The sequence below is a fragment of the Dreissena polymorpha genome, chromosome 4, assembly GCF_020536995.1.
Source record: "Dreissena polymorpha isolate Duluth1 chromosome 4, UMN_Dpol_1.0, whole genome shotgun sequence".
NCBI lineage: Eukaryota > Metazoa > Mollusca > Bivalvia > Myida > Dreissenidae > Dreissena > Dreissena polymorpha.
The window spans coordinates 43,336,983-43,363,501 of NC_068358.1; the positions used below are offsets into that span (position 1 = coordinate 43,336,983).

Genomic DNA, 26,519 nt, shown 5'->3' on the forward strand with positions numbered 1-26,519 from the left:
CAAAGACATGGCCACCAGGGGCGGGGCATTTTTCCTAGTATGGCTATATATGGCTATAGAAAAACCTTGTTAACACTCTAGAGGCCACATTTATTGTCCAATCTTCATGAAATTAGTTAGAAGATTGGTTTCAATAATATCTTGGAACAGTTAAAAAATAATTATGTTTGCTTGAAAAAAATGGCTTCCAATGGGGCGGGGCATTTTTTCCTTATATGGCTATAGTAAAATCTTGTTAACACTCTAGAGGCCACATTTACTGTCGGATCTTCATGAAACTTGGTCAGAAGATTCATCCCGATAATATCTTGGACGAGATCAAAAATGATGCCGGTTGGTTGAAAAACATGGCTGCCAGGGGGCGGGAAATTTTTCCTTATATGGCTATAGTAAAACCTTGTTAACACTCTAGAGGCCGCATTTATTTTCCAATCTTCGTGAAACTTTGTCAGAAGATTTGTCCCAATAATATCTTGTTATCTCAGGTGAGCGACTTTGGGCCTTTCAGGCCCTCTTGTTTAACTGTAGAACAGAAAGTAAGATTTTTCTGCATCCAAACATGTGCTATTGCATGTGAAATCAGTGTCTAAAGACCCGTTTCTATTTAATTTTAATTTTTATTGATGTGCACAATTTTATGATTACCAATTACTATAATACATGTAACCAAGCTGTATATTCTCACCCCCTATTTTCCCTTTCTTCCCCTCAGAGGCATGTTCAATCTGCCGAGTCTAAAGCAGGTGGGAGGTGTGAATCTCACAGGCAGTGTGCATCTCAACTCCACGGGCTCCCCTCCTGACGCTAGCGCCTTTGACATGATGTCTTCTCATAGCGGCAAGGACTCAAACGTCAGCATTAAGAGTGAACTTGGCAACCTTGAATCACCGGACATCCATGCCATCAACGGGCGGCAGGTTGTTTTGAGTACAGAGACAACAGACAGGGAGCAAAACACAGACAGGGTTGATGTACGGGAGTTTGCTACTGCAACAAGTATGTTTAATCCTGGCTTAGCTTTTGCTGTGTGTTTTTGGTATTGTGTCATAGTATGAATATTTTTTGCACAGTTTTTGTTGTAGGCTGTGTGTTATTCTAGCCAGTTTTATATTCCCAAGTGAATATTATCATTTGGAAATTAGCTGTTATTTGTCTGATCACAAAAAACTTGGCCAAATTATGCAGCCTTTGTTTAATCCCTGTTCAAAGGAACAGTGCACTGGCTAGAACTCAGCATGGCTTTTATAGAATTATGTAAAGTTATGTTGTGTGATCATTATAATTTCATACATGTATCTTACATACGGCTGTTTAGATGTTCTTGAATCCACGGTGTATTGTACTTTTGAATTTCTGTTACACATGCATGTACCTAATGGTTGAAATTTAATATATATTTCAAGCTGCTCATGAGACACTTTATTTTGAATTCTTTCATGAGAAAACGCTCAAAGAAATTATGACTTTCTTTACAAATCATTTTTCAAGTAGCAATCAAGTATGGACATAGATTACAGTGTTTTCAAATATGTTCTAAAACACTGTTTTCTTCTTATGGGAATTTTTATGAAAAAGGCAATGAAAATGAGCAATTGAAATAACAAACAAGACCGGTTTGATAGTCTTGAGTTGGCTATTCCTGGGCAGCTTATGATGTTCTTGCTGGTTTAGCTTTACCATAAACCCTGGACTCAGGTTCATAACATAACAGTGGCTTTTTATGTCCCCCACTATAGTAGTGGGGGACATATTGTTTTTGCCCTGTTTGTCTGTTGGTTGGTTGGTTGGTCTGTCTGTCTGTTTGCGCCAACTTTAACATTTTGCAATAACTTTTGCTATATTGAAGATAGCAACTTCATATTTGGCATGCATGTGTATCTCATGAAGCTGCACATTTTGAGTGGTGAAAGGTCAAGGTCAAGGTCATCCTTCAAGGTCAGAGGTCAAATATAGGTGGCCAAAATTGCTCATTTTATGAATACTTTTGCAATATTGAAGATAGCAACTTAATATTTGGCATGCATGTGTATCTCATGGAGCTGCACATTTTGAGTGGTGAAAGGTCAAGGTCATCCTTCAAGGTCAGAGGTCAAATATATGTGGCCCAAATCGCTTATTTTATGAATACTTTTGCAATATTGAATATAGCAACTTGATATTTGGCATGCATGTGTATCTCATGGAGCTGCACATTTTGAGTGGTGAAAGGTCAAGGTCAAGGTCATCCTTCAAGGTCAGAGGTCAAATATATGTGGCCCAAATCGCGCCAAAATCGCTCATTTTATGAATACTTTTGCAATATTGAAGATAGCAACTTGATATTTGGCATGCATGTGTATCTCATGGAGCTGCACATTTTGAGTGGTGAAAGGTCAAGGTCAAGGTCATCCTTCAAGGTCGGAGGTCAAATATATGTGGCCCAAATCGCTTATTTTATGAATACTTTTGCAATATTGAAGATAGCAACTTGATATTTGGCATGCATGTGTATCTCATGGAGCTGCACATTTTGAGTGGTGAAAGGTCAAGGTCATCCTTCAAGGTCAGAGGTCAAATATATGTGGCCCAAATCGCTTATTTTATGAATACTTTTGCAATATTGAAGATAGCAACTTGATATTTGGCATGCATGTGTATCTCATGGAGCTGCACATATTGAGTGGTGAAAGGTCAAGGTCAAGGTCATCCTTCAAGGTCAAATATATGGGTCAAAATTGCGCATATAATGTCACATCTGCAATATTGAAGCTAGCAATTTTATATTTGAAATGCGTGTGTATCTCAAGGAGCTGCACATTTTGAGTAGTGAAGGGTCAAGGTCAAGGTCATCCTACAAGGTCAACATCATATAGGGGGACATTGTGTTTCTCAAACACATCTTGTTGTTTTCATATTGTTTTGTTCAGTTTGTTTTATGTTGTTTTTCTGTTGGCCATATTTATTAGAAACAGAAGAGTCAAAGAAGGATCTGAGTACCTCTGACCCAGCCCAAACCTCACAAGTTCAATCTAGTCAGTCCAACTCAGGCCCTGAAACTCCTCTAAAAGCTGACACAGAGAAAGCAGTGTCGTACGTGCAGACTAAAATTGATACTCAGCTGGCAGGTGAAGTGCAAGACAGGGCTCAGGCAGTCTTGACTCAGGAAGACGCTTCTTCTTATCAGTCTAAAGTTGGATCTGGTGATGCTACAATCAGTGTTGATAATGTAGTAAAAGATACAGATAATGTAGAAAGTTCATTTACTAAAAACTTTGATATTTCTGTTGATATTGAGACTGGAAAAGAAAATTTTACTCAAACACAAGGTACAGAACATAACAAGGTAACTCTTGTAAAAGGTGACATGGCAGAAACACAAAAAGTGAAAGGTAAAACGAGATCTGTTGACATTTCAACTCCAAAAATGGTCAAAGTGACAAGCAAGAAATCCAGTGTGAGTGTGAGACCACAGAAGAAGAGCTTAGAAGTGAAGAGCCAAGCAGCAAGCTCACCACAAGAACCAATGTCTCCTGTATTCGATGAAAATGATTTCTCGTATGAAGAGGATTCTATTCCTGGTAAGGCACTCAACTGTACATTCGTACTAAATAGAGTGGTGACTGACAAATGGATCTATTCCTAATTATTTAATTATCTTCTTGAAACAAATACCTTATTTTTGTTTTCATTTCATGACTGACCCAATGCCAATTTTTAATTTTCACTGTATCAAAAGACCGCAATTTAGATGTTATTGTAGTTTTGTTTGCTGGAATTATTCCTATACACATTTAATGCCCTTAAAAAATGGGTACTAAGTGTGTATAAATTTCAAATTTCCTTTTGTTTAAGCTTTAAATATGTATGCCTTTGTTATCTTTATTTTTGTGTCCACTAGGTTGTCCCATGTACCGTAAGCATGTCTCATTCTATTTTATTTGTGTGTTTGCAAGGCAGAGCTAGCTTGTATCAGGGCTGGGTTTGATTTACTTTTAAAAGTTATGACGCTTTGATGTCTTAATCTTGTAGCTTAATTCATGCAAAATTCATCTTGAACCTTGAATAAAAGTAACAGCGTTATTTTGATTTTAATAATTATACTTTTTGCCACATAAAAGCTGTTCATTATTTGATGTAAATTACTACATGTATACAAACTTGTTAAAATGTTAAGTCAAATAATTGTATTAAATATGGTTAGTTTCATTTATAATAGACTTTCTCCAGCCTTGATTGGAATGTTGATATGTTCTTGCTTATTTGCAATTTTCACAGACATACTTTTTAAGTATTTTAACATACTAACTAATCATACATGTATTTCATCTTCAAACTGTCATTTATTGCTATACTTTCTTATATCCTGCGTAAACAAGTAGCACGGCCAGTCATTCAACCAGGTAATTACTGTTTTTTACCTGCATTTTCCAATGTCAGCAATCTGAAAGCCATATAAGTCCCAATTGTTCCTCAATAATCCATGCAATTATTAGCTCTGCGTTTTCGGAGAAAACCCAAGGTATTGTCATAGCCAGCTTGTCGTGTCGTCTGACGTCCGCGTCGTGCTAAAACCTTAACATTTTGTTAAGGTTTTGAACATTGGCTCTAAAATCAAATTGCTTCCACCTACAACTTTGAAACTTCATATGTAGATGCATCTTGATGAGTTCTACACGCCACACCCGATTTTTGGGTCACTAGGTTAATGGTCAAGGTCACTGTGACCTTTAAAAAAAAATAATCTGACAATGCTTTCATTTATTAAAAACTGCACCCATAGCCAAGCGTGTCACCCGTTATGCGGATGCTCTTGTTATTTGTACATTATACCTCTATGATATGCTAAATAGTCCAGTGCTGCACTTTTCATGCTTCAAGAAGCCATCTTTCACAGTATTCTACTTTGACTGTTGCAAAGTTGACCAATTATAATTATTCCTTTAAATTTATGAAGATACTTATCCCTTTATTGAAACCACCTTCACAGCTTTTTTTCTGTATGCACATTACCAGTAACATCTATTAAAAAAATAAAATTCTATGCATTATTGTAGCATCATATTCAATGCACATTATATAATTTTTACTATTCTTCCTTCAATTGCTTATCCTTGGATATTTTCTTCGGTGAGTATTTTGTTGGTACTTGATAAAGTAACATCCAATTATAATTATTACATGTCACACATCAGTACACTTGAAATCAAACAGTTGGTTATTGTGCATCGCTTGCTTATACTTGACAATCTGTATTTTTTTATTCCAATCTTTAAAGCTCCATTAACATTCAAAATCAACAAATATTTAGCAAAATATTTCATAAACTAAAGTTAGCCCATAAAACATCAGTGTTCCTTATAGCAATAGCCAAAATTTCAACGCTAAATGTGGTCTGGTAACATAGATATAACGAGATACAAAATTGTTGTTTTTATTTTTTGTATGACAATATTTTCAAGTAAATAGCAATGAAAAAAACTTGATGTATGAATTGTATTTATGAAGTTTTTTACATATATTTACTGTATTCATATATAACTTCAACCTGGGGAGATAAACAGAAAATAATGGCAAGGCATGACACTTACTTAAGGTGGTTTCACTCTTGATATCTGTATAACTGTGACTTTTTAACAGCTCCTTGAAAGTGCTTCAAATCAATTGACATGCTTCCAATTGCTAAATAGTGGTTGCTATACATACCACTAAACACCTTGGAGTTGAAGAAAAATAAACAAACATTTGAAATATTTTTGTGTCTCTGTTATATCATGCAAATTGAATGAGAAGCTATGTTTTGAGAAACGAATTCCTTGAATTTATGAAACAACTCAGTACTTAAAGATAAATAATGTATTTAAACTAATGCAAACTCAAATTTGATTTCAAATCATTGAAATACCTTAATTTTTAATATGCTCTAAGCTTTACGGACAACTTTGACCATAGTAACTGATTTATACATGTAGAAAAATGTATGTTGAAAGAATAGTATTTGTTGTTTTGGCCAGGAGGATGTTTTTGGGTAGGTGCATCAAAAAACGCATATGAATTGCAAATAGAGTTGAGACCATTTTCAATATAACACATATATATAATAACAGCATCTGATAATATATGTGCCTTGACAGAGCCATTTACCGTTTGTGTTCAGGCCTTGATGAAACTATTTCTAACAGAGCCATGTACTGTTTGTGTTCAGGCCTTGATGAAACTATTGCTCACAGAGCCATGTACTGTTTGTGTTCAGGCCTTGATTAAACCATTGCTCACAGAGCCATGTACTGTTTGTGTTGAGGCCTTGATGAAACCATTGCTCACAGAGCCATGTACTGTTTGTGTTCAGGCCTTGATGAAACCATTGCTCACATAGTTGCCACCACCCCTGAGCTGGACGATATGGAGGGATCCATGGACTCCACCGGCACTAACAAACCTCGCAAGTGAGTCAATACAGTATGACTAGCACTCAGGGAGTATCTCAGAAGAATTAGCATATTCCTAGTACATGTAGTTGTTTAATGTGTGAAACAAGGTACATGCGTTAATCATAAAGTTAAGTTTCATGTAAACATTCATCTCATTGTTATCATGATGATATACAAGAAATTGACAGAAGTACAGACGGCAATATTTATAATTAAGCTTAACTTTATATTTAGATTAAATATTCGTTTGAGAGGTGTGCATGTATTCAATAAAACTAAATGACTTATTTTCAGAATGTTTGATGTATAGTTTAAACATAGCGGGGACAAAAATCTGTTTGATATATATATGTTATTACTGCCCGTTTCACGTTGAACGTTTATACATGATGATTCTTTCAGACATAATAACACTTCCATCTATGATGAGCTCACCATACAGGATGCAGACTTGATAGGTGACGTGGACTTTGGTGCTGATATTACAGGTGAGACCAATACTGTTGCATGACTGCCTGTCACATACTTTGGAACCGTTCGGCACAAAACAGGCTTTTATGAAACTTTTTTCCATCCTTTACATTATCCTTCATGTACATGCAAAATTCTTTGGTCAGGTTTAAATTAAAATTATTGCTGTTCAACAATTCTGGACTAGTTGCTAACATGTGGTTTAGACTTATTATTATGTCCCCCACCCACTATAGTGGGGGACATATTGTTTTTGCCCTGTCTGTTTGTCTGTACGTTGGTCTGTTGGTCTGTTTGCTCCAACTTAAACATTTGCAATAACTTTTTCAATATTCAAGATAGCAACTTGATATTTGGCATGCATGTGTATCTCATGGAGCTGCACATTTTGAGTGGTGAAAGGTCAAGGTCAAGGTCATCCTTTAAGGTCAGAGGTCAAATATATGTGGCCAAAATCGCTCATTTTATGAATACTTTTGCAATATTGAAGATAGCAACTTGATATTTGGCATGCATGTGTATCTCATGGAGCCGCACATTTTGAGTGGTGAAAGGTCAAGGTCAGAGGTCAAGTATATGTGGCCAAAATTGCTCATTTTATGGAATTTTGGCAATATTGAAGATACCAACTTGATATTTGGCATGCATGGGTATCTCATGGAGCCGCACATTTTAAGTGGTGAAAGGTCAAGGTCATCCTTCAAGGTCAAAGGTCAAACAAAAACAAAAAAAATTCAAAGTGGCGCAGAAGGGGATATAGTGTTTCTGACAAACACATTTTTCTAGTCTGAAAAGCACACTATTAACATCATCTTTTTATGTCCTCCACCACTATAGTGGGGGACATATTGTTTTTGCCCTGTCTGTTGCTGGTATGTTGGTTTGCGTCAAACTTTAACATTTGCCATAACTTTTGCAATATTGAAGATAGCAACTTCATATTTGGCATGCATGTGTATCTCATGGAGATGCACATTTTGAGTGGTGAAAGGTCAAGGTCATCCTTCAAGGTCAAAGGTCAAATATATGGGTCAAAGTCGCTCAATTAATGTACACTTTTGCAATATTGAAGATAGCAACTTGATATTTGGCATGCATGTGTATCTCATGGAGCTGCACATTTTGAGTGGTGAAAGGTCAAGGTCATCCTTCAAGGTCAAATTATATAAGGGGGACATAGTGTTTTACAAACACATCTTGTTTTTGGTTTAGACTTTGAGATGTATGGTTGGGTAACTTGGTTTGCTAATATCTATTACATTGTATTATTAATGTTAAAATATGTTTATCGATTAAGATGACATTAATTGTTATTATAGGAATAGTTACCCTTAGCAAGAATTTAGCATGATTTTCTGAAAAGTGGGTTATTTGTGTGCATGCTTAACTTTGACATTTTGGTCGCTGGCTACATACAGTATTATGTTTTAATCTGATATAAGATTGTCCTTACAAATGTATATCACTCTTGCTAACTATTTCAAACAATATTATTCAAAAGGTAGTTTGCCAACTGCTTTTTAATTTTGGGGCTATGGTGGTGGTCTATTCCCTCCCCCAAGTTTTATGCTTATTTATGTAAGGAGCTATTTCAAAACCTATGTTTGCTGAATTTCATTAAAGGAAGGGCAGTAAACCCTGCAGATTATGCTTCATCAGGTATAGTAACTTCACACTCTTCTGAATGGATTGTTTCCCTTTGTAGCTGGTTGTTATTTATCTTTGTATTGTTTAACATGAACAACTACTTATAGTGACACACTTGTTTTGTCTTTTGATTTGAATGTTTTTTGTTCGTTTTAGTTGATTCTCTTCTTGTCTGTGCTGTTACTAATTATATTCTTTGTTTTTATTAATGTAGGGCATGAAATATGAAAAATATTTACCATATATTTGAAGCAAAAATTACCGAAAAGATATTCAATTGACTGAATATTAATTTGTCCAACAACCGGTTGACTTTCCTGCTTCACTAGAATGCTGAGAGTGACTCCTGGAGAGTTAGTTATGATTCCTCTGTTGTTCTTTCACTTTGGGGCTGACATCCATCCCTACCTGTTAATTGTCTTCATTACTATCTGTGTAAACTTCCGATTGCTTGTGAGGGGCTGAGACATTGGTCCTTACCTTCAAAAAGTCAGGTCTGGACTTCCCTTTTTTCCTTGCAACATTTGCATGACGTTTGTACCAGTATTTGATATCATTCATTTAATTGTCTTGAACAACATGCACTTTGTTTGATCTTGGAAAAAAAGTGATAACATTTCAAACTATCTGACATGCCATTAAGAATATCATAAATTCATTTTCCAACAGGTAGAAAAGAGTATGATCACACGTCTTCTCAAATCAAAATGTTATTATTTTCTCAGAATGGATGGTTTCTTATGTTTATTTGGTAGCAAATTTGTTCCAAGAAATCAATTAAGTGTTGTGCAGGTCAAGTAACACTCTGCTTGGTCAAAGACTCTCCACTTATTTTCAAAGCATTTTCATTTTAACAAAACAATGTATGTCTGTTTTGCCTGTACTGCATGAAAGAAGTGTATACCTGTATGGCAGTGTATATAGTTCTATTGCCATCTAGTAACCTTGTAGACATAACATAGACACTAACACTTGTGCATGTTTATAGATTTGCTTATTAGCTAAGAGGAAAATTAATATTCTTCTGATATGCAGTATATATCAAAGGCACATTGCTCATGCCAATGTTGTAGCGTTCATTCTGTTGTCCATGTAATTTCTTTTTTTTTCGTCTTTTCCAAATATATGAAAACTTGCGCGTGTTTTGTGCTATATCTCGTAGCTCTACGACAACTTTGACGTAAACTTTTTTATATTAGCAGCTACGAGGTTTCCTATCAGGACGAATTGTCGTACCTCATAAAAATGACCAAACTTTGGTGACAAAATATCGTAGCTACCATTTCTGAATATCAGTATGACTTATCAGTATGACTTACGCGTCTACGGCTTATACCGTATTTTGCAGCTTCATTTGTTTGGTATTTTTACAGAATTTCAATTTGTAAAACATCGTTATAAAAAAGTGTGACGTTTTTTTCTCTCTCCTGAAAAGTTGGCATTTTGTAGCTACCAGGTTTGAGAACGACAGCGACGATTTGTATCATTATTTTTTAAGATGAAAAAGTGATTTGAGTTTGGATGGAAAACATACATTATACTATAAAAGCAGAAAGAACGTAGAGCTTGCTTTATTTTGCACTTTGAATTTCGCAGGAAGTAGCGATATAGAATATATAAATGCAGCTTGTTAGATTTAGAAAACATTTTATATCTAAAAGCGATAAAAAAGGCAATAAAAAAGTTGTTTCTTTCTACTAAACAGTACGTGCAGATCCATAACTCTTTTTTGATAGTCCAGGTTAAGTTTCCTATCATTATTTTCAAACTCCCAAGTTTGCAATATTTTATTGCAACATTGAATAAATTATTTCAAATTCTAAATTAAATTTTCATTAGCCAAAAATAACCAAATATACAGAGTGTAAAAAAATTGAGATAAGAAAATGTCTGCATGCTATTGCATTTTCTGGTAAAGTAGGCAATAGTAAAAAAGGTTATTGATTAAATATGACTTACTACATGTACCATAACTTTTTTAGCAACTTTAGTGGAAACAAATGTTCTTTTTTGTGGTCTTTAGCATTTTTGAAAAGCTTAAGTCAATTATGATTTAAGTTAAAGTACAGTGGCTTGGGAGGTTTATTAACCAGATGAAAAACTATTCAAAATTTCTGACATCATTCAAAAGTACAAAATATGAAAGAATTTTTTGAATGTTTGATTTGTTTGTTTAAAATGCTGCTCAAGTTGAATCATGTAGAACAAAGAGTATGTTTTTGAACAACATATTGGAAATACATGTATTCAATTTGTTAGTTTTTTTGTTTGTTTATTCATTGGTTAATAAACTGCCTTGCATAGTTTGTGAGTGTTGCATTATTGTTGTATTATCCAGCATGTAGTTCTCTTGTTGATGTTGTTTTGTGTTGTTTTTGTAACAGATAGTGATGAAGAGAAAGAGGAACGCAATTCCACTGGTAGGATACCTTACATCGAACATATACCTTAGCACAAATATATCTTGAATATCTAGAAATAATTTTAAAAAAGGATAAACATTCAACATTATATTAACCAAACAAAATGTTAATTGTTATGTAAGTGTTTAATAAATCAACAAAATGCACTGGTGAAATACTTGGTAAAGGAATGCTGGTCTTGAATATTTGCAACATACTTATCTCAGTTGAGTTGTTTCACTGATATCAAGAATATCTTGTATATTTAACATACTAATCTCAGTTGAGTTGGTCCACTGATATAAAAAATATCTTGAATATTTGCAACATACTAATCTCAGTTGAGTTGTTTCACTGATATCAAGAATATCTTGAATATTTGCAACATACTAATCTCAGTTGAGTTGTTTCACTGATATCAAGAATATCTTGTATATTTAACATACTAATCTCAGTTTAGTTGGTCCACTGATATAAAAAATATCTTGAATATTTGCAACATACTAATCTCAGTTGAGTTGTTTCACTGATATCAAGAATATCTTGAATATTTGCAACATACTAATCTCAGTTGAGTTGTTTCACTGATATCAAGAATATCTTGAATATTTGCAACATACTAATCTCAGTTGAGTTGTTTCACTGATATCAACAATATCATGAATATTTGCAACATACTAATCTCAGTTGAGTTGTTTCACTGATATCAAGAATATCTTGTATATTTGCAACATACTAATCTCAGTTTAGTTGTTCCACTGATATAAAAAATATCTTGAATATTTGCAACATACTAATCTCAGTTGAGTTGTTTCACTGACATCAAGAATATCTTGAATATTTGCAACATACTAATCTCAGTTGAGTTGTTTCACTGATATCAAGAATATCTTGAATATTTGCAACAATACTAATCTCAGAGTTGAGTTGTTTCACTGATATCAAGAATATCTTGAATATTTGCAACATACTAATCTCAGTTGAGTTGTTTCAATGATATCAAGAATATCTTAAATATACTAATCTCAGTTTAGTTGTTCCACTGATATCAGGAATATCTTGAATATTTGCAACATACTTATCTCAGTTTAGTTGTTCCACTGATATTAAGAATATCTTGAATATTTGCAACATACTAATCTCAGTTGAGTTGTTTCACTGATCTCAAGAATATCTTGAATATACTAATCTCAGTTGAGTTGTTTCACTGATATCAAGAATATCTTGAATATTTGCAACATATTTATCTCAGTTGAGTTGTTTCACTGTTATCAAGAATATCTTGAATATACTAATCTCAGTTAATTTGTTTCACTGTTATTAAGAATATCTTGAATATTTGCAACATACTAATCTCAGTTGAGTTGTTTCACTGATATTAAGAATATCTTGAATAATTGCAACATACTAATCTCAGTTTAGTTGTTTCACTGATATCAAGAATATCTTGAATATTTGCAACATACTAATCTCAGTTGAGTTGTTTCACTGATATCAAGAATATCTTGAATATATTAATCTCAGTTTATTTGTTTCACTGTTATTAAGAATATCTTCAATAATTGCAACATACTTATCTCAGTTTAGTTTTTTCACTGATATCAAGAATATCTTGAATAATTGCAACATACTAATTCGACTTTATCTTAAATATTTGCAACATACTAATCTGAGTTTAGTTTTGATACTGATATAATAAAAGGTTTGCTTCTGTTTGCATGAACCAAAAACACACAAATATTTCAGATTCTGTTTCAATTTTGACTGTTAAACTGAAAAAGTAAATATGAGGACACACAGTTTTTTAAATGTTAAATATGACTTACTTTGGCTGGTGCCAGCATATGGTTTATCTATGGTCCATATAAAAGCCATGAACATAATGTGCACTTCAATCATATAACACTATTGAAAACCAAAATTTACTGAGCTTTGAATGTGAAGAGCAGGTTTCCTTCGTAACTTGATTTCAAAGTGATGGTTTTCATGATTTTTATTATGCCATTAGATAATATGATTCCTACATGTGTCTCATGCTGTGCCGTCTTTTTGTGGTCTTAATTGTTATAAATGATCAATGGTAAAACATGTTTTGCTCAAAGACTTAGTAAAGAATATGTGACAGTTATTAAAAAATGTATATGTGTGTGATGTTCTGGCAAACAGGACCATATTGTAACATAGATGCAATTATTTTAACCCTAGTGAAAAGTGAGCTAACCCATTATTGTTTCTTTTGTTTCACCCTATCCCTGACCACTTGGATGTGCTCTTCTGCGATATCAGTCAGTGACAACTTCTTTGGTAAGCGAGTGCTGTTGTACAATACAGTGCTGTTGTACAGTACTGTGCACTTTAGTTTCTGTGTCATCACACATAGCACTCCGATGTTAGGGCATATTTATTGCACGTGAATTATATCACAGGTTTTTGTTCAATGCCTTAATACATGTACATAGAGATATTTTAGTACACCATGTTGAATAATTCTTCATTACACATTTTCTCTTCGAGTCAGCAAATAAATTGACTTCTCCTGTTAATACGTAATAACTGCATGTCATTTTATGATGCTAACTTTTTTGTATGTCTAAAATGTTCAGTGCATCAATAACACCAGAATAAACATTGGTCTACACACAACCTTCCTTGTACAGGGATGGGACAGATATTGGTCTACACACAACCTTCCTTGTACAGGGATGGGACAGATGAGATGGTTAAGTGTTGCTAATTTAACATTTTGCTGGCAAAACATATGCTGACAATATTGAGAAAGAAAAAACATTCAGAAAATATTAAATATTGCCAGCATTCTTCGCACAAATCAAGAAAAATAATGGTGATCATTACAAAATGCACGCCAATGAATACTGTTAAATTTGCAGCCTCAGTATGTGATGTACCAATCAAGGTTTCTTGAATTTAATCTTGATTAAAAGTTCCAGATGTGTTTATTTTAAGTCTGTTTTAATAGCTTTATGGCCCAGTTATGCACATCTCCTTGTCCAAAATCAGTTTACAAAAATTCCCTCCCCTTTCACTCCTGCTGAGTCACACCTCTGATTTATGTTAATACAGGTATACAAATATTTTGGCAGATTTTATTGATTAAAAGTATCACATTAGAAATTATACAAGTATTGTTTAATGAACATTAAACTGACTTGGATTCATTACAAACACTTACACTCTGTTTGATATGAAATATAGTTTGTTATATCATAACATTTAAGTTATGTTAGGGACTCTTTTAGATTTGTGTGAATTGTATTTAAAATGCAAGTTTTAATGCATATTATGCTACCATATTTTTGGTAGGTACCATGAGATCATGTATTTAGAAAATATTAAAACATACAATTCATGTTTTTAGACGTCTTGGTTGCTTGGTTATATAATATAATAGCTTTTGTAAAATCTTTACCATATCAAAGTTTATGCCTTTGTGTGTTAAAATGTTGATTATTAATTTTGCAATGTTTTGTTTTTGTATTTTTTCATAAATTCAGTGCTGTTTTGTGTCATCAAAGTCCCTGACAGTGATTTATAAGAGACAGTTTTTATGTTTGTGTTCATTGTTTCATGTTTTTATGTTGGTATTTACTTTGTCATGTTTTTATGTTGGTATTCACTTTGTCATGTTTTTGTGTTGGTATTCACTTTGTCATGTTACTTTACTGGCAGGTATGAGTCGGGAGCTGGAGAATCTCATCCTGGAGAATACAGAGTTACTGGCCACCAAGTAGGTACTCATTAACAGGATGGCCCTCAAATAGAAAATACAGCTTACATTAACATTTGTATAACTAAGCTTATAACAAATACCTTTGTTATTATCATGGTGACCATACAAATAATTACGAGAAGACATAAATTAAACTTTCAATGTCCTGATTTTCATATGACTTAAAAGGATGTTTCATTACATTTGTTCAAAAATTGTGTTTACATACTGTTGATTCAATCTAGACCTATTGAGCTATTGAGTGTGAACCATACAATTCAATCAAAATTTCATGACCCATGATCTCGTATATTTCTTCTCTCCACATTCTTGTCATCTGATCTAAGAAGGGAGTTGATTCTACCGCTGACAAAGACACTTCTCTTGATTGTTTTATTTATCTTTTTCAGGAATGCCTTGAACATTGTCAAAGATGACCTGATTGCCAAGGTGGATGAACTCTCCAGGTTTGTTGTGTTCTACTTATTGCCAAGGTGGAAAAACTCTTAGTGTTTTTTTTATTTTTTTATTTAGAATGTGTACTTAAACATGATCTTCTCAGATATGCTATCTTTCCTAGGAAAATAGTGAGCAGGTTAACTGCAGTAAATGTGACGGGTAATAAAGGTCTAATTAACATGAATAATAATTATATGGATGAGAAGAACAACTTTGGTTGGTGGAAATGAATCAGAGGCTTTTACAAACACATGTAGTTTTAGGACAAAAAACACACTTAAATATCTGAATTGACTATTTGAAAGTGGTTGTTTAAGTAAATTCAGTATTTATGAAGTTCAAGCTTTGTTATTCTACATGAAGGTTTCCATTTTTATGAATCACGTCATGATTACACTCTGGAACTTATCTTGTTAATCTTATTATGAAGTCTTTTGTTATTGTGATATCTTGAGTTAAATCATACCAATTGTGTTTATCTCCGGAAATTTGGAAGGTTAGAGCGAATGTCTATGATTAACACAATCAAGTTTGATCAGTTATCGATTGTGATTGCATCCTATCAAAGTATGACAAATCATATATGTTATTTTTTATGGTGGTGATCATAACTGATGTGCAAGGAAAATGCCACCTTCTGTGAAGATTTGTTTCTATCTCTATTATCTATGTCAAGCTGGGTTTTATATAATTTTGGTCAAGTCATAGCTCAAATTTTGAACACCAACAATCAGATCTTGTAAATACAGTTATATCACATTGTAACTGAATGCATTCTTTATTGGTAAAGGACCGTGAACCTGAGCACATTCATAATTGATAAATGTACATGAACCTGACCACTTTCATTATTGATAAATAAGTAGGAATCTGAGCATATTCATAACTGATAAACGTATGTGAACCTGAGCACATTCATGATTGATAAATGTTCAGGAATCAGAGCACCCTCCTTTTTTACAGTGGTTTTTTAGCTCTACTGGCCATAGGCCAAAAGAGCTTATGGGATGGCATGGTGTCTGTCTGTGTGTGTGTGTGTGTGTGTGTGTGTGTGTGTGTGTCCGTTAGACTTTCTCTTGTTTATCCGATAAAGTCCACATTTTTCATCGGATTCTTTTCATACTTGTTCAGTGTGTTAATATTAATGAGGACTCGAACTCAATTGAAAATGGGTTACATCAGAGTAAAAAGACCAGAATTAACTCCCCTTGAATTTGAGAAAATTGTGAAATAAGGCTTGTTTATGCAATAAAGTCCACAGTTTTCATCCAATCATTTCCTAACTTGCACAGTGTCTTTATCAGAATGATTAGTCAAACCCCATTGAAAATGAGCAATATTCAGAGTTATAAGTTCAGAATTATCTCCCCTTGAATTTGAGAAAAAAATGAAAATCTTTAACATTTTGCCATAACTTTTGCAATATTGAAGATAGCAACTTCATATTTGGCATGCATGTGTATCTCATGGAGCTGCACATTTTGAGTGGTGAAAGGTCAAGGTCATCCTTCAAGGTCAAAGATAAAAAAATAAAATCAAAGCGGCGCAGAAGGGGACATAGTGTTTCTGACAAACACATTTCTAAAGTTCTATCCTTTTGAAACTTCAACGGATGTTTTACATCATCAAGGGCCAGAACCCCATTGAGAGTGACGAAAATTTGTCCAACTTATTGTTGAAAAGGAGCCATTTGAAGTTTAAATTTTACTTTTCTTCTTGTTTATGCGATGAATTTCCTGTTTTGGGTCTGTTTGTTTAAAACTTACTCAGATTGTTCATACTATCAAGGGCTTGAAAGTTCAGCCCTATTGATTCCAGCCAGTAGAGCGAATTCTGGCCCTCATGGGCCTCTTGTTTTGTTAAAAATCGGGTCCGGTATTCAGCCCCGTTCCCAATTGAAAAAAGTATATATTTTTCCCAAATGATCAAATGTACCTGAGCACGTTCATTATTGATAAATGTATGTGAGCCTTAGCGCATTCATTTTTGATAAATGTTTGTGAACCTGAGCACATTCATTATTTACAAACTTACAGGAACATGAACACATTCATTATTAATAAATGTATGGAAACCTAGCTCTGAGACAGCACATAATACTGACTGGGTGTTGTGTGTGGTTGCAGTGAGCAGGAGATCCTGCGAGAGGAGATCAGCTCCCTGAAGGCAGTGAAGGACAAGCTGCAGGGGCGCATCAAGGAGCTGGAGGAGGAGCTTAAGAAAACACGCTGAGGAGTTGGAGGCCAAGGCACAACAGCAGCAGGAGGCAGAGAATGAGGTGGGGGTGATAATATATTGTGTAGGGGGGAATGAGGTTGGTGTGGGGAAAATGAGGTGGTTGGGGCAGGAAGAATGAGGTGGGTTGGGAGAGAGAATGTTGTGGATGTAAGAGAGGAGGTTTGTGTGGGAGAAAATGAGGTAGGTTTGGGAGAGAGAATGAGGTGGGTGGAGGAGAGACAATGAGGTGGGTAGGGGTAAATGAATTGGGTAGGGGGAACAAGGTGGGTGGGGCAAAGAGAATGAGGTGGTTGGGGAGAGAGAACGGGATGGGTGGAGCAGAGAGAATGAGGTGGGTGGGAAAGAGAGGATGAGGTGGATGGGGCAGAGAGAATGAGGTGAATGGGGCAGAGAGAATGAGGTGGGCGGGAAAGGGAGAATCAGGTTGGTGGGGGGAGAGAGAATCAGGTGGGTGGAGGAGAGGAAGTTGGTGGGGGAGAGAATGAGAAAGGTTGGGAAGAGAGAATGAGGTGGGTGGGGGTGAATGAGGTGGGTGGGGGTGAATGAGGTGGGTAGGGGAAAATGAGGTGGGTGGGTGTAGAGAAGGAGGTGGTTGGGGAGAGTGAATGAGGTGGGTGGAGAAAGGGAGAAGGAGGTGGGTAGGGAAGAGAGAGTGAGGTGGGTGGGACAGAGAGAATGAGGTGGTTGGGAAAGAGAGAATGAGGTGGATGGGGGAAAGATAATGAGGTGGGTGGAGGAGGTTGGTTAGGGAGAGAATGAGATAGGTTGGGGAGAGAGAATGAGGTAGGTTGGGGAGAGAGAATGATGTGGGTGGGGGAGAGAGTATGAGGTGGGTGGAGGAGAGAAAATGAGGTAGGTGGGGGAGAGAGAACGAGGTGGGTTGGGGAGAGAGAATGAGGTGGGTTGAGGAGAGAATGAGGTGGGTTGGGGAGAGAGAATGAGGTGGGTTGGGCAAAGAGAATGAGTTGGGTGGGGGGGGGGGAGAATGAGGTGGGTGGGGGAAGAATGAGTTGGGTGGGGGAGAGAGAATTGAGGTGGTTTGGGGAGAGAGAATAAGGTGGGTTGGGCAGAGAAAATGAGGTGGGTGGGAGAGAGAGAGAATGAGGTGGGTGGGGGGGAGATAATGAGGTGGGATGGGCAGAGAGAATGAGTTGGATGGGAGAGAATGAGGTGGTGGGGGAGAGAGAATTAGGTGGGTGGAGGGAGAGAATGAGGTGGGTTGGGCAGAGAGAATGAGGTGGGTTGGGCTGAGAGAATGAGTTGGGTGGGGTGGGAGAGAGAATTAGGTGGATGGAGCAGAGAAAAAGAAGTGGGTGGGGGAGAGAGAATGAGGTTGGTGGGGGAGAGGAGGTTGTTGGGGGAGAGAATGAGGTAGGTTGGGGAGAGAGAATGAGGTGGCTGGGGGAGAGAGAATGAGGTGGATTGGGGGAGAATGCAGACATTCCCAAAAGTGTGGGACCTGTCTGACCTGACCGACGTTTTTAAGACAGGTCCGATTGAAAATTCTATATTGCTGGTCGAATATCCGGTAAATAATAAAAGAGCAAATATTTATTTATTTCATAGAGTGATATCTGAAAAAAAAAACAGAGCTTAAAATTAGGAGAATTAGGTGGGTGGGGCAGAGAGGATGAGGTGGGTGGGGAGAGAGAATGAGGTGGTGGAAGAGAGAACGAGATTGGTGGGGGAGAAAACAGGGTGGGCTGGGAGAGAGAATGAGGTGTGGGGAATGAGGTTGGAAGGTGGAAATGAGTTGGGGTAGAATGAGGTGGTTGTGAGAGAGAGAGAATGAGGTGGGTGGGGGAGAGAATGAGGTGGTCGGGAGAGAATGAGGTTGGTGGGGGAGAGAGAATAAGGTGGATGGGGTAGAAAATGAGGTGGGTGAAGGAGAGGAGGTTGTTGGGGGAGAAAATGAGGTGGGTGGGGGAGAGATAATGTGGTTGGTGGGGGAAGAATGAGATGGGTCGGGAGAATGATGTGGGTGAGGTAGAAAGAATGAGGTAGGTGGGGGAAGAATGAGGTGTGTTGGGGGAGAATGAGGTGGGTGGGCAGTGAAAATGAGGTGGGTCGGGAGAGAGACTGAGATGAGTGGGAGTGAGAGAATGAGATGGGTGGTAGAGAGAGAATGAGATGGGTGGAGGAAAGAACAAGGTGGACTGGGGAGAGAAAATGAGGCATGGGGAATTAGGTCTGTAGGTGGGAATTAGTTGGGGAGAATCAGGTGGGTGTAAGTGAGAGATTGAGATGGGTGGGGGAGAGAATGAGATGGATGGGGAAGAGAATGAGGTGGTTGAAGAGAGAATAAGGTAAGTTTAGAGAATTAGGTGGGGACAAAGAGAATGAGGCTGGGGGAGAGAATGTCATGAAGGGAAGAGTGAGGTGGGTGGGGATAGAGGATAAGGTTGATCGGGGAGAGATAAAGGTGGGTTGGGGAGAGAGAATGCGGTGGGGAAGAAAAAAAATGATGTTGAGGAGAATGAGGTGGGGGGATAGAGAGAATCAGGTGGGTGGGGGAGAGAGAATGAGATGGGTGGGGAGAGAGAATGAGCTGGGTGGGGAATGTGGTGGGGGAGAGAGAATTAAGAGGGTTGGGGACCAGTTGGTTAGATAGAATGAGGTTGGTGGGGGAGATATAATGAGGTGGGGTTGAGATTGAGGTGGGTGGGAGAGAGAATGAGTTTTGAGGATAATTATTAAAGAGGTAGTAAAGAAATAGAGGATATGGACAGAAATAATGAGGTAGTGGGGTGGGAGAATTAGGTGGGAAGGTGTTCACTGTGAATACAATGTGGTGATTTTGAATGATTTTCTGGTGAGATAATAATGTGGGGGATTATACATTTGGTAGGAGGTGCGAGAATGAGATAGGGGGCAGAGAGAATGAGGTAAGAGGGTGGGGAAATCATTAGAAGGAAGGGAGAGAATAAGGTTGGCCATGGACATCAAACTATTACACATCATTGAGATTTAGAACATAAGTTCATGTAGTTCTACAATACGAAAAACAATATTTATATTGCTTAGCAGTATTAAATTCTAACAAAATAAGATTTTTCTGTTCAGTTTTACATTGGATTTGGTGTTGAAAATGTTGTCTTAAAGTTGGACCGATTATTTGTGTATAAATATCGGATCTACCAAAAATGCGTCTGTCTTGTGCTTTGGTCTGACAGTTTTTGGGTGCAATTTTCCATTATCTCTGCAAATGTGTAATACAAATTATGAAGCAATAGAGGATTTGTGTAGGCACAGAATACAATGCAGTGCAACATGAGCTGGCCTAATTTTATTTTTGTTTTGTTTATTTGTCGGCAATTGTTATACTGTATGTTTAAAGTATTTAATGTCTGATGCATTTGTTTGGGAACTATAACAGTTGGATTGTTTCCATGTTCAGGATGATGTACCAATGGCCCAACGTAAGCGTTTCACGCGTGTTGAGATGGCAGCGTGTTCTGATGGAGCGTAACCAGTACAAGGAGCGCCTCATGGAGCTCCAGGAGGCCGTGCGCTGGACAGAGATGATCCGTGCATCACGCGAACATCCAGAAATCTCATCATCCAAGAAAAAGTCTTCAATATGGAACTTGTGAGTAGCCTTACTTCAACATTTATGTTAAACATTAATAATACTGCCTGAGAAAAATGGTCCAAAACTTTGAACTTGAAAGTGTTGCTTTTGTGTGAGAATGTGCAGTATTACTTTTGTAGGGCTGTTGTTTTAAATGTTGTATGTTGCAGAGCAGCTAACTCGTTTTACTGAGTAGTTGTATTTTTTCAATTGTTGTGCTTTCACCTTTCATTTGCATCTTTCTCAGAAACAAAATTACTCTTTAAAGTTTGCATCAAAAAGATTCATGAATTACAAAACTTTATAAATATATTGTTGGTATTGCATATTTTGTGACAGTCTTTGCTTAAATATTGAAGTAATGTATCGTGGACTTTATATGCAACATTAAAATTCTGCCCTGCTAAGAGGAAGGTAATATTGCACTTGATTTTGTGATGAATGAACAGCCTGTTTGCATGAGTTATTCATTCTCCAGTCTATGTATTTAGTCTTGTGAGTCATGTCTCATTATTTTATTTTATTTAAAGTTTGTGTTGGTCAATTCAAGTCATTATTCAAGTTAACAAAAATGCAATAAGATAACAAGAAAAAGGTTTGCAAATAGCACGGAATAAAACTAAATAATTTTACCACAACTATTTACGAATAAAACAAAACATGCTTTAATTAGGTGTAAAACATTTAGACCAGTGACTTGCTATATATAAATTGGCCAATTTGTACAAGTCCACCATTTGTATTGTATTTAATCACATTTATGTGTACATTCAGTTATAAATACCAATTCTGACTTTAAAATAGTAATTTCTATTCATATAGGCCTTTTTAAAAGGAATAGGAATAATCAGCTATCTTACAAGAATGAAACTAAATATTCTTAAGTCAGTGGAATTAGGGGTTTGTATAGAAATACTAGAAATACCACAATGTAAGTCTTGGTTACTTTCTGAGATATATGTGTGTAAAAATGAAGTCTACAAATCCTATGATACCAACATGATCGTTTGTCAGACTTTATCTAGTTTTGAGCATGTTGTTAGTTAATTAATGGCAAGGGAAGACAGCATTTATAAGGCTTTGGTAAGAGATCAGTAAATGTATTGCCAGGTGAGACACAGTTACTAACAGGTGTGTTATACATGTATTTCAGCTTCAGTAACTTAGTGGCGCCTGAACCACCACTGCCTCCAACCCCAAAGAAGAAAAACCTCTATGATAGTCATACTCAAGTGATCTGATACATGCGCTTAGTAGACAACTTAACCAATTCAGTAGTTATTCAATGTACAGGGCTAGCCACTCAAGGTGTTCAAAGTGAGATGCAGTCATGCACATGTATGTCGAGGGTTGAGAGTCACATTCTTGTATCTTGCTTAGATAAGGTCAGCAGATATGTTGGCAATTTTACATGACTGTGGTGTTTGGACGGGTTGTCCCCCACAAATGAACTGTGTGATGTTGTCTTTTGAAAGCCCGCAAGGTGAGTTGAATACCATGCCACACAATCAACGAGTGCGCTACAAACCATCAGAACATCACAACCATCAAATACTGCATATATTATATACCATCTTTGGATGAAAAACAACAATACAAGTCACCAAGGCAATACTTTAAAGTACAGGTAAATAAAACATTGGTCTGGATCAGAGGTCATAAAAATTATAGATGAAGGAAGGACAATTGCCACAGATTTATACATGTAGATAAAATTTGAAACTTAAAAACAAGCAAGGTATTTTTAGTTTGTTTTAAATGTATTTAATTTTTTGAGGGCCTAGTTTTCAACAAATTTGCGACAACAAAAGTGGCATAATAAAATTAATGGAATATATGGTTAGTGACTTTTACTATCATGTGATATCATACTTGTCAAATGTGTCAAGCAAAAAATGCTTGGCAAGTCCGCCTTTTCCTACGCCATGTCAGACTTGTCCGATATCACATAATATTAAAAGTCACTAAGGATGTATTCTTTATATATCAAACTATATCAATATTTACATGCCATCATGAAGCCATTCTGATGTGAACATAAATAACATCATTTAGAATTCGGGGTTTTCTAACCATTTAATACAGCAATGATTCCACACTGATACACGGAATCCTGTGTTGGCGTTCTGTACTAGCTAACAAAACAAAACACTTGTATTTCAGTAAGATTATCTGTAGGTATATAATAACTATTTTACTCTCAACCATCAATTTATTATTTTAAGACATAAGCTATGCATTTTGCGTTAAAATGATCTCAAATATTTGACTTTTCAAATATTTTATTTTTGAGTTAAATATGACAGTAGGCTACCTAGTTGTAAAGCAATGTGAACAATTGAGATATACAATTTTTGTCTTAGATCAGGTTTTGAATTGTTGACAAAAATTTGGTTGTGTAAATATCAAAAGGAGTGATGAGTATATGTAGTGTGATCACCCTTTGTCCGTATTGTGCAGTGTGTGTCATCAACTTTTATCTCATTATCTCTCCAGTGGCCATACATTTTATCCAATATTGATGAAATGTGTGAGTATATCTAGACCTCAGTCAAGCTGGGTTCAAATCTGGATCACATGCTTCAAAAAAATAGGTCACTAGGTCAGATCTTAGAAAAACCTCGTTAACACCCTAGAGGTGACATTTATTACTCAATCTCGATGAAATTTTGTCAGAATGTTAATCATGACAATATATAGGCTAAGTTTGAATCTGGTTTATGTCTCTCCAAAAACAAGGTCATCAGGTCATATTCTTAGAAAAACATGTTTAATACTCTAGATGGCACATTTATGACTCAATGGTAATAAAACTTGGTCAGAATGTTGTTGTTTTTTACACTGTTTAGGCCAAGCTGAAATCTAGGGCATGTGCATTCAAAAACAAGGTCATCTTGCAAAATTACTATAGAGGCCAAATTTATTACTCAATCTTCATAAAACTTTATCAGAGTTTTTATCTGGACAATATTGAAGCCAAGTTGGAATCTGGGTGAGGTACGCCCAAGCACTAGGTCACAAGGTCAAATCTTTAAAAAAAAAAGTTTCCAATCTAGAGGCCACATTTAGGATTTAGCCTTGATGGAACTTGGTTAGAATGTTTATTTTGACAATATGAAGGCCAACAAACTTGAATCGTGGTCAAGGGGGTTAATAACTAGATCACCAGGTCAAGTGTTCAACAGTTGGTGTCCATTATCTAAGGTGAGCCTTTAAGTGCCATCATGGCCGTTATCAAATGTTTTTAATGAGCATGGGACAGAACATATCAAGTAATTTTTCTAAACAGTTCAAGTGATTCAATTGACTCAAACTGTGAAAAATTCTTGGCTTAAATCATATTTACATTATATTTAATGTCATGACATGTTGAAAGGGACTTAAGTTGAAAGAAACGTGATTCATGAGGGTTAAACCATGATTTCTCCAGTGCAATAATATTTTTTAACTATAATGTTTAGATAAGCATGTTAACTATAGGAAACATATGTTGATACTTATGTGCTGATATAGTTGACTACAGGATTACTGATTTGTATTGTCAAGAGTTGTGGTGCTACTTCTTAAAAATGTAAATACTGAAAGTTATGAGATTGCAGTTGTGTCCATTTACTACCAAAGCCTTTAATTTGTAATATAACGTGTAATCTCAAATAATGATTGGTTCTATCAAATGAGTGGTTATATAAGTAAGTATGACCTGTCTCATACTAAAATATTCAAGGTTGTATACATGAGATCTCTTAACGGTTCTAACCTACACTGGTTAATGATTGTACTGTTAGTACTCATAAACAAGTTAAGTTTGTTTGTTATTATTTAGTTTTGCTTAATGCTTGAAAACTGCAAAAATATTGTTCAGGATATGTGCAGCTTTTCTTAGATACTAACCATAGTAAATCATTTTGAGCTCGGCTGTTTTTGAAGAAAACCCGAGGTATTGTCATAGCCAGCTCGTCGTGTCGTGTCCATCGTCGTGTCCGCTGTCCGCGTTGTGCTAAAACCTTAACATTTTAACAAAAATGCACCCGCAGCCGAGCGTGGCACCAGTTATGCGGTAATCTTGTTAGTTTTTGTCATGATTTGAAATCAATGTGATTTGGACAAGCTCAGAAAACTAAGATTTAAAAAAGTTACTTAGTTAGTGAAATGTTAGTTAAAAAAACAATATATTGTCGTTAGTTGAAGTGCCATTGATTCAAGAAATACCATTTATGATTACTTTTTTCCATGTATATTCATATGCAACTGATATTATGCCATAATACCTATGTAGTGTCATACATCCAACATGAAACTACACAACCTGTATTGATAAACATGTTTGAATCTGTTTTACTTGTTAGAACTACAAATGTCTCATTCTTGGTCAAGCAGGGATCATGAAATACTGTTCTGTACCTGTTTTCTATGTTCATTAATGATTCATTTATAATTTAGTAGGATATTAATATGTAAAGGGATCAAAACCAGGTAGCCACTTATGGTAGGAATAAATCAATTAGGACATGCATTCATTCCCTGTATGGAATAGATAAGTTAACATTTCAAGAACAAAAAGACAGCACATTCAGTTCATGATGAATAGACATATACATTAAATCAACATAATACTGCTGGCAATCATATTTTATAATATTATAAGCTTAAACTCAGAAAATAATGATTGACAGAATACTCTTGTATCTGTTCAATAATATTAATGTACTAATTCCTCATTCTTATAATTTTATTTGCTGCCAAACATATGACTTGAATCGACCAATCTACTCTTTGTCTTGTATATACATTCCACATGCATGTAATCAAGCTTCTGTATTTGATTCTGAGTTGCATGCATGTTTGTGACCTGAGTTTTTGTCTGCCATTTTGGAAATCTGATTTTGATCCCTACCCAAAATTTTGCTCAAAATATTGTCAATTATATTTGTAAAATATATTGCTTGATGTGATTTTAATTTGTTTTTAATATTTTGGCGCAAGTTATTTTATCATTTTAACGTTGTTAATGATTTTGTTGGTGTTACATTTTGTTTTACAATCCATTAAAGTGCATAATTTTGCAGTCTTGTGTTTTTTTATTTTGCACTATAAAATTGTTCCAAAATGGCAGACAGACATTTGCGGCAATAATGATTTTTTCCCAATAAACTTGTTCTTTCTACTGTAATTATGAGCACAGTATCTCAAGGTATAAATTGAAAGTAATAAATGAGACATAAATGTTGCTTCACCGCCCATTCTAAATCATCAATTAATGGACTATAACCATTATCACTGAGGCTAAATTGTTTCCTAATAAGTATGCTCACTATCAAAGAATCTTGAAGGTATCTATCAGTTGGCCATTATATAATACCATGTTTCTGCTCTCTTTTGCCAAGGCTAATCATCTGAATTGTATCATGCTGCTCGAGATTGCATAGTATCTTATTAAATTTAATAATCAATCTGGAACCATGGAGTTATGGCCTTTGGTTTATTAAAAAATGGGCTTATTAGCCATGTCTGCTTTAACTGTTCACCATACAAGATGACCATCTTTGGGAATGAACCACCATTCAGGTGAAGGACAAACCAAATCACCCTATAAACTG

At 35.7% G+C, this 26,519-nt stretch overlaps 1 protein-coding gene and 1 long non-coding RNA gene across 2 annotated transcripts in view; both read left to right on the top strand.

Annotated features, from left to right (window-relative positions):
• LOC127879226 (C-Jun-amino-terminal kinase-interacting protein 4-like) overlaps window positions 1-26,519 on the top strand; it is a 125,819-nt gene that overhangs the window by 26,391 nt on the left and 72,909 nt on the right. The window contains 15 exon segments of the mRNA XM_052425947.1: window positions 713-996; window positions 2,946-3,557; window positions 3,878-3,892; window positions 4,356-4,379; window positions 6,326-6,422; window positions 6,810-6,895; window positions 8,502-8,537; window positions 10,910-10,945; window positions 13,214-13,231; window positions 14,615-14,672; window positions 15,065-15,121; window positions 17,240-17,342; window positions 17,344-17,391; window positions 20,749-20,799; window positions 20,801-20,940. Coding sequence (XP_052281907.1) covers window positions 713-996; window positions 2,946-3,557; window positions 3,878-3,892; window positions 4,356-4,379; window positions 6,326-6,422; window positions 6,810-6,895; window positions 8,502-8,537; window positions 10,910-10,945; window positions 13,214-13,231; window positions 14,615-14,672; window positions 15,065-15,121; window positions 17,240-17,342; window positions 17,344-17,391; window positions 20,749-20,799; window positions 20,801-20,940 — 1,665 coding nt within the window.
• On the top strand, window positions 1,433-2,660 carry LOC127879270 (uncharacterized). The gene is made up of 3 exons (XR_008048985.1): window positions 1,433-1,910; window positions 2,063-2,240; window positions 2,404-2,660. It is a non-coding gene; the product is annotated as an uncharacterized LOC127879270 (long non-coding RNA).